The sequence below is a fragment of the Triticum dicoccoides genome, chromosome 1A (assembly GCF_002162155.2).
Source record: "Triticum dicoccoides isolate Atlit2015 ecotype Zavitan chromosome 1A, WEW_v2.0, whole genome shotgun sequence".
In the NCBI taxonomy this organism is placed as follows: domain Eukaryota; kingdom Viridiplantae; phylum Streptophyta; class Magnoliopsida; order Poales; family Poaceae; genus Triticum; species Triticum dicoccoides.
Window position 1 is genome coordinate 588,206,090 of NC_041380.1, and position 12,981 is coordinate 588,219,070.

The 12,981-nt window shown below is 49.4% G+C and overlaps 1 protein-coding gene across 1 annotated transcript in view; it reads left to right on the forward strand.

The window, feature by feature from the left end:
- Positions 1 to 3,891, forward strand: part of LOC119293084 (3-ketoacyl-CoA synthase 11-like) — a 32,553-nt gene extending 28,662 nt beyond the window's left edge. The window contains exons 8-10 of the mRNA XM_037571673.1: positions 642 to 700; positions 2,270 to 3,706; positions 3,785 to 3,891. Of these exons, the coding sequence (XP_037427570.1) occupies positions 642 to 700; positions 2,270 to 3,626 (1,416 nt within the window). The 3' untranslated portion in view covers positions 3,627 to 3,706; positions 3,785 to 3,891. The remainder of the gene's footprint in view (positions 1 to 641; positions 701 to 2,269; positions 3,707 to 3,784) is intronic.
- Positions 3,892 to 12,981: the final 9,090 nt, after the last annotated feature.

The window sequence follows — 12,981 nt, forward strand, 5'->3', positions numbered from 1 at the left end:
TATGTGTTGTACATCTTTGTGTATTGGGCCCACCTTCTAGTTGCCTTGTATAGTTGAGGTCGTGGGCTACTCCTGTACATCATATATACGTGCGTTTGCACCTGAGAAATACAACACGTAATTCCCACATCATATACAAACGAGTGTCAAAAAAATACGACTCAGATGGGCCTCAAATGCCTGGCCTGGCCGGCAGCCCTCGTATCCAGCCCAAATCTAAGACGGATTGGGGAGGCCCGGACGCGTCCGCCACATCGGACTGACGGCCGTATCCCATAGGAAAACAGTCTGAAACCCGGCGGTCCGAAGCTCGACTCCTCCAACGGACCGATGGCGCCGCGTGTCGGCGCTCCGGCGTGCCCTGCAAGTCCCCTAGCCCCGTTATTTAAGTCGGACATTGGCACCGAAACCATATACATCCACATTTCCTCCCCTCCCGTCCGTCAACGCCACTTTCCAATCGCCGTCACCTCCACATTTCACTCGCCCGCCCTGCGCCACCGTAATCAAGTAGCCATGCCACCACCCCGGCAGGTCAGGAGCTACCCTTATCTAGCGTTGGATCGCCGGCTGCAGATCCGTGCCAGACGCGAAGTCCGGATCGCCGTGGGGCTACCTCCGGACGCGGTGGATCGGAGGAGGAGGAGTACGAGGAGGACCCGAAGCAGGAGAAGGACGCGGAGCAGCAGGAGGAGGAACGGTCACTGCCCGCTGACGCGCGGAGCCGCATTTGATGTCCGCGGCCGTAGATACTCTTATCTAATCAGTCTGCATTGACCAAGCGGGCTGGTGCCGTTCCGTTTGCTGGCTAATCTGCGCGAGCACCTGACTTGCGAGTTCGTCTTCGGTGCTTCCTCTTTCATCGTTGGCCACCGGTCAGCTGACGTCTTGGATAGATCGACGTAGTCCGTCCGTTGACGCGTCAGGTCAGCGTGCATTGCGGCGAGACCTGCTGCTACTAAAAAACACCAAGGGAGGCATGGATGCAACGCAACTCTGACATCTCACTCTCACCTGAAAGCAGACAGGGAGCTTGCCGGGACGGTTCCGGCGCGACAGCGACGATCAGTTACTGTTTCTTGCCTGCGCGAGGAAAGCAACGTGTCATCCAACGGTGTCAAATATCGCTTGTTATCTGATCTCGGAATCAACATCCAGTTACTTTTCACACGAGCCGCCGACGGCTGACCGGCGGCGGTCATCCGTGCATGCAGGTCCGGTCAGCCCAAGGGATGGAAAATCCGGGCACCGGACGCCCCACCGGCCCAGCCCCCAGCCGTCCCGTGGAAAAACTCTGCGCGATCGGGGACAAGAGCGTGACGTGCGGTGCGGCGAAGGCGGGAGGAAACCGCGCCCCCGGGAGTGGCGGCGAGACGCGCGCGCCTCCGTGCCGCTCCCCGGCCCCCTCGCGCCCTGACGCGCGACCAGCGGCTGCGGCACGGCATGTCGCGTGCGGGTCGTTCGTCTCCCTGGCTAGCTAGGTAGTTCCTCTTCCTCGCCCCCCGGCCGCTGGCCGTTCGTGGTCACCATGCCGGCCGGTCACGCCGGGAGCGTGATCCAGCGCCCCCCGGCCCGCGGTTGCCTGGGACCGCGACCCGACCCGACCTGACCCAGGTACGTACGTACGCTGCGTTTCCTCGTGCCCGTCGCGGTCACGATCACGTACGTACGTAACGCGTCCGGTGATCCGCTCATCTCCGGAACCTACTGCTACTGCTTCACAAGTTGAGATGTTTAGCAGGTTGGTGGCCTAATCAATCGACTCAAACTCCTCCGTGTCGTGCCTCTGCAGGTCTCTGGGCGTCAGGGCTGGGTTGGCAGTCCGGCCCGGTCGTCCCATCCCATCTATATAAGCCCGCGGCTGCGTGGCCAGGGCAGCACACTCCAAACCCAAACCCCAGCCCCAGCCCCACCCCCACCCCCAGAGCGAAACCCGCCGAGCCCTGCGATCCGTCGGGACAGCCCCCGCTCCCGGCGGCCTCTCCCCCCCAGACGATCTTTGCGTTGCCACCATAGGCAACCTTTCCTCCTCCGGCCGCCAGGCCGCCGCCGCCGCCGCCGCGATGGCCGACCCGGCGCCTCCCGCCCCGGCGCGCGGCGACTTCACGCGGTCGGTGAAGCTCAAGTACGTGAAGCTCGGGTACCACTACCTGATCACGCACGGCGCGTACCTGGCGGTGGCGCCGCTGCCGGGGCTCGTGGCGGCGCACCTCTCTACCTTCACGATGCACGACCTGGCCGACCTCTGGCAAGGCGTCCTCCACCACAGCCTCGGCTCCCTGCTCGCCTGCCTCGCCTTCCTCGTGGCCGCCTGCACCGCCTACCTCGTCACCCGCCCGCGCCCCGTCTACCTCGTCGACTTCGCCTGCTACAAGCCCGACGACGCGCGCAAGTGCAGCCGCGCCCGCTTCATGGACTGCACCGAGAAGCTCGGCACCTTCACCGACGACAACGTCGAGTTCCAGCGCCGGATCGTGGAGCGCTCCGGGCTGGGCGAGGAGACGTACCTCCCGGAGGCCGTGCTCAACCTCCCGCCCAACCCCTCCATGGCCAACGCGCGGGTGGAGGCCGAGAAGGTCATGTTCGGCGCGCTGGACCAGCTCTTCGCCAAGACGGGCGTGAAGGCCAAGGACATCGGCGTGCTCGTCGTCAACTGCAGCCTCTTCAACCCGACGCCCTCGCTCTCCGCCATGGTCGTCAACAAGTACCAGCTCCGGGGCAACATCGTGAGCTACAACCTGGGCGGCATGGGGTGCAGCGCGGGGCTCATCGCCATCGACCTCGCCAAGGACCTGCTCCAGGCGCAGCCCGGCACGTACGCCGTGGTGATCAGCATGGAGAACATCACCCTCAACTGGTACTTCGGCAACGACCGCTCCATGCTGGTGTCCAACTGCCTGTTCCGCATGGGCGGCGCGGCGATCCTGCTCTCGAACCGCCGGTCGGCGCGGCGGCGCTCCAAGTACCAGCTGGTGCACACGGTGCGCACGCACAAGGGGGCGGACGACAAGGCGTTCCGGTGCGTGTACCAGCAGGAGGACGAGTCGGGCAAGCGGGGCGTGTCGCTGTCCAAGGACCTGATGGCGATCGCCGGCGGCGCGCTCAAGACCAACATCACCACGCTGGGGCCGCTGGTGCTGCCGCTGAGCGAGCAGCTGCTCTTCTTCGCGACGCTGGCGGCCAAGAAGCTGGTGAACGCCAAGGTGAAGCCCTACATCCCGGACTTCAAGCTGGCGTTCGAGCACTTCTGCATCCACGCCGGCGGGCGGGCGGTGCTGGACCAGATGGAGAGCAACCTGCAGCTGACGGAGTGGCACATGGAGCCGTCGCGGATGACGCTGCACCGGTTCGGCAACACGTCGAGCAGCTCGCTGTGGTACGAGCTGGCCTACGCCGAGGCCAAGGGCCGGATCAGGAAGGGCGACCGCACCTGGCAGATCGCCTTCGGGTCCGGGTTCAAGTGCAACAGCGCCGTGTGGAGGGCGCTCCGGTCGGTGAACCCGGCCAACCCCAGGGACGTCGCCGGCAACCCCTGGGCCGACGAGATCCACCGGTTCCCCGTGCCCGTGCCCAAGTTCTCCGCCATCGATCCTCCCACTCCATCCAGCGACACCGCCCAGCAATAAGGATCCAGAGCCACGTACGTACGTCTTTTGGTCGAGTGAGTCTGTAGCTGCCTGGGGTTGCATTGCAGCATTGGTACTAAGTAGTACTCCCTCTGTAAACTAATATAAGAGCGTTTAGATCATTAATGATCTAAACGCTCTTATATTAGTTTACAGAGGGAGTATCTGGTAGCAGTAGAGTCAGTCAAGCTAGGTATGCTTAATTTAGTTGGGGTTTGCCATTATTGTATCTGATATGATTGATGAAATTAAGTCTTTTGTTGATCCTCTAGCTCTTCTTCTGTCATGTTTGGGAAGGCACACAATAGTGCCACAATAGTGTTCATATCATACGCGGTTGTGATTTATATGCTTGTGATTTCTGCGGTTATTCACGTAAACCACAGTGAGACGTGACTGTGTTTACGAGCAAATCGCAAGTTATTCACGTCACGGCAGCAGGTAACTCTCGTAATACGATCGGTCCCTGTCTGTTTGTCTGGTCCCGGGGCCGATGAAACCGATTTCACAATGTTCTCCGCGTGTCTGCCTCATACTTGCGATGCTGTCGTTCATCCACTCACACCCTCCGGCCATGCACATTTCGTATGCCCGCTTAACCCTGAAAGTTCATCTAAAAAAGTATAATGAAAGTTCTTCCATGCATGTGGTTACTGTGCCTAACTGTTTGACTGTTGTGGCAGAAACGGATGAACTAAATCAAAAGAAAGTTCTTCCATGCATGTGGTTGATGTGCCTAACTGGTTAGCTTGATTGGTCAATAGATGAGGGAGGTGGCCCACTCCTCCTGTAAAATCATGTATTTGTTTGTAGGTCTAGCATTTTTGCTTTCCCCTCGCACTAAAGTGGTGGCGGGGCGAAGAACTCCTTCTCTTCAAGCTCCATCATCGAGCCCATGAATTTGTCTTTTCTTTGCCTGCCGCTTCGTTGACCGGTGACGAGTAGGAGAATTCTGACGCCCCTGGCTTCGACTATTAGTTTAGGTTAGTGTCTTTATAAGTCCTCACAGAGGTGGGGCTCAGGCGGATGGTCGCGCTTCATCGAGCCGATCTTTCGAGCTCCTTGAGTTTGTTTGTCAAGATGGAGTCGATGGAACTCCAACGTAGGTTCCTACTGCCTCCTTCGGATAGCGGTGCTAGGTCTCTCATAATGTGGGCGCGACGGAAACATCTGGCGTCAGGCGCTTCTGATCGATTAAAAAACATGCATTTGCTTTTTTCTCTAAAAGAAGGTTGACACCACCCATTATCATTATGATGCATTTTTTTTATTATAGTTGACTCAAGGAAACGAAGCCAGAATCATCAACAAGTAGAGTATAGAAAGTATGCAACCACGGCGGAATCGTTGCAATCTGGCGTCAGGCGCTTCTGACCAATCAATGAAGACCAACACAACAACAAGGCGACAAACTTAAGCTCAAGCTCATTTAAGCTCGAGTGAACAGTAAAATCTGAAAAACATGAAAAAGAAAACTGATCTCTTTTAGCAAACATTGACATATGTATTGATTGATTGCAAAGTTCCGTCATGGAATGACATTCGTGCAAGACGCAGCGGGAAAAAGAAAACCGATCCTCCAAAAAGGTTAATTTCAAAGGCATTTTGAAGTGCTGATTTTTGTTTCTTTTTTGCTTCAGATAATGAATGTCTTTCTAAATCCAAACCTTTGTTGCTTTTCTTTTTTCCTTTTTCTCGCTCCTGGTGGGCGAACACGCACTTGCTCTCAGCCCCTGTCTGGTAATACTAGCAAGTACTCCCTCCGTCCAGAAAAACTTGTTCCTCAACCAAGTTATTACATCCATTTGATGGACGATGCGACTGACACGACGTTCTCCGCGTGCGTCCTCTTCTTCATTCATATGTTGTGCTACGGAAGGCGCGCCAATTTTTTTTTCCTGATAGACACCTATAACTTTTTTCTTTGAAATGGATCGTAGCTTGATCATTCATGCATTTGCTCCCATCTGTCATGGAGAAGCTGCATCATGGATGGGATTAGAGTTTGTTCAAGACCCGATTCATAATTTTTGGAACTTTGAATGCGTGAAGTTTAAAAGCTCAAATTTCTAGAAGGGTGTAGTAAAAATATGGAGACCAGCCTTGGCCACCGTAACACAACAATTGGAGATGATTGACCACCATTCAACTACCATCTTCTTCCTTTTTTCACCACTTATTTTTTTTCCTTTTTGGCACCACGGCCACGACGGCGTCATCACACTCCTTGCTACTAGTAGAACATCAGCCGCTAATGCGCGGGGATGGTGGGTGGAGCACTATATATGTTATTCCTTTTTACAATTATTGTTGAAGTCATGATTCATATTTTTGAAACTTATAATGCATGAAGTATATAAAGCTCGATTCCTTAAAGGATGTATAGATATGCCTACCATGTGATTCATATTTTTTGCAAGCTAAATTTGAATGTTGGAAGCTCAATTTTATGGGAGCGAACTCTTTTTTAAAAAAAAACTCATCTTGGAGTGAGCTCAATTGTGAAAAAGGTGTCATAATTGCTTGAAGTGCATGTTAAAATTCAAAAATCTTGTTGCCATGATTGTTGGAAGTTCGTGATGAAATTTATGAAAGCCCGGTTTCAAAATTTTGTTGTCATGTTTGTTGGAAGTTCATGTTGAAATTTGTGAATGTTGAACTTAGATTCCGGTGACATGATTCTTTGAAGCTCAACCTAGATTTGTTTTTTTTTTATTATGATTTGTTGGAAGTTCATATTGAAATTTCTGAAAATTCAACCAATTTATTTAAAAATGCAAGCCTATAATCTATCAAAAGTTCTTCCATAATTTTTTTGTGAGATTTGGAATATAGTTCAGATATGTCATTCTCCATTTCATCTTCTCCTTTGGAGGTTTGTGACCTCTCAAATGTTTGTTGTGGAAAGTAACCACTGGATCTTGCATAAGGGCATGGTATCGGTAGCACCGCCGTCCTACTGCTTCACACCTCCATCTAAATAAAGATAGTTCAAGACATCATCCAATCAATTATTGACCCAAATGCATGTCTAGGCCCAGATGCCTGAGATCCCCCGGTTTTGCTCTTCCCCTCTTATTTCACATCCAAGGAGCACGAGCAATGCACAATTATGGCTTTGCTACACTCCCAAAATTTTCTTTACGGACTAGGTTTACTGGGTTACATGGAGAGATTATGAGAAATTTAGGGAAGGTCCACACAGTGAAATACATGGAGAGGGATTAAGGTTCACATGAAGGGTTTGGGCATTGGGGGGGGGGGGGGTAGGATTATTGTATTGGATGTGCATAGAGATTAAAGTTTGATGTCTTACTCGCTAACTCTAAGGTTTACTCAGTCCTTTTAGCTCTTTATCCAAAATATGGGTGTACCATGTGTTTAAATCAGTTCAGTACCCCCACCCTTATGGCTGAGAGAGAAATATGTACATCAATGTTATTAATTGGCTCCACCCCTGGGTTGGGAGCAGCTCTCCAGCATGCAACATTGCCCATGCTCTTCCTAGTGAATGACTACTAAGGGCGTCTGCAACACGGACGCCTAAAACGTGTTGGGAACGTAGTAGTTTCAAAAAAAAATCCTACGCACACATAGGATCATGGTGATGCATAGCAACGAGAGGGGAGAGTATTGTCCACGTACCCTCGTAGACCGAAAGTGGAAGCGTTAGCACAACGCGGTTGATGTAGTCGTACGTCTTCACGATTCGACCGATCCAAGTACCGAACGTACGGCACCTCCGAGTTTAGCACACGTTCAGCTCGATGACGTCCCGCGAACTCCGATCCAGCAGAGCTTCACGGGAGAGTTTCGTCGGCACGACGGCGTGATGACGGTAATGATGTTGCTACCGACGTAGGGCTTCGCCTAAGCACCGCTACGATATGACCGAGGTGGAATATGGTGGAGGGGTGCATCGTACATGACTGGAATAGATCAATAGATCAACTTGTGTGTCTAGAGGTGCCCCCTGCCCCCGTATATAAAGGAGCAAGGGGGGAGAGGCGGCCGACCAGGGAGGGCGCGCCAAGGGAGGAGTCCTACTCCCACCGGGAGTAGGACTCCTCCTTTCCTAGTAGTAGGAGAAGGGGGGAATGAGGAGGTGGAGAGAAGGAAGGAGAGGGGGGCCGCCGCCCCCTTCCCTTGTCCAATTTGGACTGGGGCAAGGGGGCCGCGCGCCACCTCTTGGCTGCCCTCTCTCTTCTCCACTAAGTCCCAATAGGCCCATTACTTCCCCCCGGGGGGGGGGGTCCGGTAACCCCCGGTACTCCAGTAAAATCCCGATTTCACCCGGAACACTTTCGATATCCAAATATAGGCTTCCAATATATCAATCTTTATGTCTCGGCCATTTCTAGACTCCTCGTCATGTCCGTGATCATATCCGGGACTCTGAACTACCTTCGGTACATCAAAACACAAAACTCGTAATACCGATCGTCATCTAACTTTAAGCGTGCAGACCCTACGGGTTCGAGGACTATGTAGACATGACCGAGACATGTCTCCGGTCAATAACCAATAGCGGAACCTGGATGCTCATATTGGCTCCTACATATTCTACGAAGATCTTTATCGGTCAAACCGCATAACAACACAAGTTGTTCCCTTTGTCATCGGTATGTTACTTGCCCGAGATTCGATTGTCGGTATCTCAATACCTAGTTCAATCTCGTTATCGGCAAGTCTCTTTACTCGTTCCGTAATACATCATCCCGCAACTAAATTATTAGTTACAATGCTTGCAAGGCTTATAGTGATGTGCATTACTGAGTGGGCCCAGAGATACCTCTCCGACAATCAGAGTGACAAATCCTAATCTCGAAATACGCCAACCCAACAAGTACCTTTGGAGACACCTGTAGAGCACCTTTATAATCACCCAGTTACATTATGACGTTTGGTAGCACACAAAGTGTTCCTCCAACGGGAGTTGCATAATCTCATAGTCATAGGATCATGTATAAGTCATGTAGAAAGCAATAGCAAAATTCTAAACGATCAAGTGCTAAGCTAACGGAATGGGTCAAGTCAATCACATCATTCTCCTAATGATGTGATCCCGTTAATCAAATGACAACTCATGTCTATGGCTAGGAAACATAACCATTTTTGATCAACGAGCTAGTCAAGTAGAGGCATACTAGTGACACTATGTTTGTCTATGTATTCACACAAGTATTATGTTTCTGGTTAATACAATTCTAGCATGAATAATAAACATTTATCATGATATGAGGAAATAAATAATAACTTTATTATTGCCTCTAGGGCATATTTCCTTCAGTCTCCCACTTGCACTAGAGTCAATAATCTAGATTACACAGTAATGATTCTCACACCCATGGAGCCTTGGTGCTGATCATGTTTTGCTCGTGGAAGAGGCTTAGTCAACGGGTCTGCAACATTCAGATCCGTATGTATCTTGCAAATCTCTATGCCTCCCACCTGGACTTGATCCTGGATGGAGTTGAAGCGTCTCTTGATGTGCTTGGTTCTCTTGTGAAATCTGGATTCCTTTGCCATGGCAATTGCACCAGTATTGTCACAAAAGATTTTCATTGGACCCGATGCACTAGGTATGACACCTAGATCGGATATGAACTCCTTCATCCAGATTCCTTCATTTGCTGCTTCCGAAGCAGCTATGTACTGCGCTTCACATGTAGATCTCGCCACAATGCTTTGTTTAGAACTGCTCCAACTGACAGCTCCACCGTTTAATATAAACACGTATCCGGTTTGCGATTTAGAATCGTCCGGATCAGTGTCAAAGCTTGCATCAACGTAACCATTTACGATGAGCTCTTTGTCACCTCCATAAACGAGAAACATATCCTTAGTCCTTTTCAGGTATTTCAGGCTGTTCTTGACCGCTGTCCAGTGAACCACCCCTGGATTACTTTGGTACCTCCCTACTAGACTGATAGCAAGGCACACATCAGGTCTGGTACACAACATTGCATATATGATAGAGCCTATGGCTGAAGCATAGGGAACATCTTTCATTTTCTCTCTATCTTATGCAGTGGTCGGGCATTGAGTCTTACTCAATTTCACACCTTGTAACACATGTAAGAATCCTTTCTTTGCCTGATCCATTTTGAACTTCTTCAAAACTTTGTCAAGGTATGTGCTTTGTGAAAGTCCAATTAAGCGTCTTGATCTATCTCTATAGATCTTGATGCCCAATATGTAAGCAGCTTCACCGAGGTCTTTCATTGAAAAACTCTTATTCAAGTATCCTTTTATGCTATTCAGAAATTCTATATCATTTCCAATCAACAATATGTCATCCACATATAATATTAGAAATGCTACAGAGCTCCCACTCACTTTCTTGTAAATACAGGCTTCTCCAAAAGTCTGTATAAAACCATATGCTTTGATCACACTATCAAAACGTTTATTCCAACTCCGAGAGGCTTGCACCAGTCCATAAATGGATCGCTGGAGCTTGCACACTTTGTTAGCTCCCTTTGGATCGACAAAACCTTCAGGTTGCATCATATACAACTCTTCTTCCAGAAATCCATTCAGGAATGCAGTCTTTACATCCATTTCCAAATTTCATAATCATAAAATGCGGCAATTGATAACATGATTTGGACGGACTTAAGCATCACTACGGGTGAGAAGGTATCATCGTAGTCAACTCCTTGAACTTGTCGAAAACCTTTTGCAACAAGTTGAGCTTTTTAGACAGTAACATTACCGTCAGCGTCTGTCTTCTTCTCAAAGATCCATTTATTCTCGATGGCTTGCCGATCATCTGGCAAGTCAACCAAAGTCCACACTTTGTTCTCATACATGGATCCCATCTCAGATTTCATGGCCTCAAGCCATTTTGCAGAATCTGGGCTCATCATCGCTTCCTCATAGTTCATAGGTTCGTCATGGTCTAGTAACATGACCTCCAGAACAGAATTACCGTACCACTCTGGTGCGGATCTCACTCTGGTTGACCTACGAGGTTCGGTAGTAACTTGATCTGAAACTTCATGATCATCATTAGCTTCCTCACTAATTGGTGTAGGTGTCACAAGAACCAGTTTCTGTGATGAACTACTTTCCAATAAGGGAGCAGGTACAGTTACCTCATCAAGTTCAACTTTCCTCCCACTCACTTCTTTCGAGAGAAACTCCTTCTCTAGAAAGGATCCAAATTTAGCAACAAAAGTCTTGCCTTCAGATCTGTGATAGAAGGTGTACCCAACAGTTTCCTTTGGGTATCCTATGAATACACATTTCTTCGATTTGGGTTCGAGCTTATCAGGTTAAAGGTTTTTCACATAAGCATCGCAGCCCCAAACTTTAAGAAACGACAATTTTGGTTTCTTACCAAACCACAGTTCATAAGGCATCGTCTCAACAGATTTCGATGGTGCCCTATTTAACGTGAAAGCATCCGTCTCTAAAGCATAACCCCAAAATGATAGCGGTAAATCAGTAAGAGACATCATAGATCGCACCATATCTACTAAAGTACGATTATGACGTTCGGACACACCATTACACTATGGTGTTCCAGGTGGCGTGAGTTGCGAAACTATTCCACATTGTTTCAAATCTAGACCAAACTCGTAACTCAAATATTCTCCTCCACGATCAGATCGTAGAAACTTTATTTTTCTTGTTACGATGATTTTCCACTTCTATAGTGGAATTGTCACGGCAGATGTCCTCTTACAAGGACTTAATCATGGAGCCATTGCAGCTAGGAAGCTTGAAGGGGTTAATCGGGACAAAGAACACGCGAGGTTTATGCTAGTTCAGCCCCTTACGATGAAGGAAGGCCTACGTCTAGTTGGGATGGAATTGCTTGAGGTTTCGATCACCAGGGAGCGAGATACGCTATGCCCGGTTCTCGCTTTGTTGTTTCTTACCCTAAGCCGCCAGCGGGTCGTCCCCTTATATACACGGGTCGATGCCCTAAAGCTTACAGAGTCCTGGCCGGCTCATAAGCAGTGTCCGGCTCGGTGACTAGTTACTTCTACCTTACAATACAAGTCACGCCCTCATGGCGGTTTATCACCGTGGTCCATAAATCGCCTGTGGGCCTTTAGACCCTTTACTGAACCGCCATCTTCACGTCTTGGTCTTGGGCTTCAGATGGGCTTCTCTTTGCGTAACCTGGCCCCTCCTGGGCGGCTTACATAAATAGTTATATGCCCAACATTAGGCCCCAGATTGATTTGAACCGGTTCATGTCAATCTTTAAAAACCTTATGAACTGGCCTTCAGTCTTTCTCTTTTGTGCGGAAACTTTAACCCGCCGTGACGTCATCATCTGGATCCAGGTTAAATCTCCGTGACGTCATCTTCAATAAAACTCATATTTTATTCCGTCATATCCTCCAATGGATCTTTGCCTTTACTGACCATCCCGAAAATCAAGGCGTCGGGGTTGTTGTAAAATGATATTCTGTCTCCTCGTTTCTCGTGCCGTCTTGGTCGGCCCCTCCTTATAAATAGATGTGACCTAGGTATTTTCCATTTCCTTCAGTCATCTTCCTCCTCGCACCTCCTTCTTTGCTGCTCAAGCTCCGCCGCCGCCGCCGCCATCGACCCCCTCGTCTTCATCGACTCAGGCCGCTGCATCACCCTGATCTTGACCAGAAAACGACGGCGACCCTCCACAGTTCTTCTGCATCTGTGAGTTCCTCTTTTCCCCCTTCCCAGATCTGCATTGAAACCGTCTTGAGTTCGTCATCGTTCATCGCCGCCCGACGCAAACCTCCATTAGCTCTCACCTCCAATGTCTTGTTTAGATTATAAAAACAACTTTGAACTGCTGCGGAAAATGTTTGTGCTTATCCTGTATGAGTACAGATCTCTTTCCCTTGTTTTGGAAGCCTTCCGCGAGTATGTGAACTTCTCTGTACTGTTTTAGATCTAGAAATATTTTCCTTTCCAGAGCATCGTTTGATCCAAAATAATGATTGCAACTTGTGAAACCTGTTTGTTCCACACTTAGCCAAAAAACTACGTCTGTTGAGTCTGTTTCAGCCATAGTAGTCCACGTGGCCGGTTTAAGATAATACCGGCTGTTAGCACCGCTTGCCTTTGGCGACTTAAGAAAACCTTAATGATCTTTAATACCTGCAGCTGTTAAACATTATCACACAGTTACCTGCATGTCATTAGGCCCCTTCTTAAGCCGCCATCTTAAATAACCCAATAATGTTTATTCTCCGGGTTATAATAAACCAGAAAGTTTTCCTTTATCTTGTTGTAGGCTTCAATTTACCCAATGGCACCCAAAGCTGTTAAACCTCCGGTTACCTGCAACTGGGTCCCATCCATTACTATAGAGAACAAACTGTCCGAGTTTGTAAAGTCTGGCCATCTG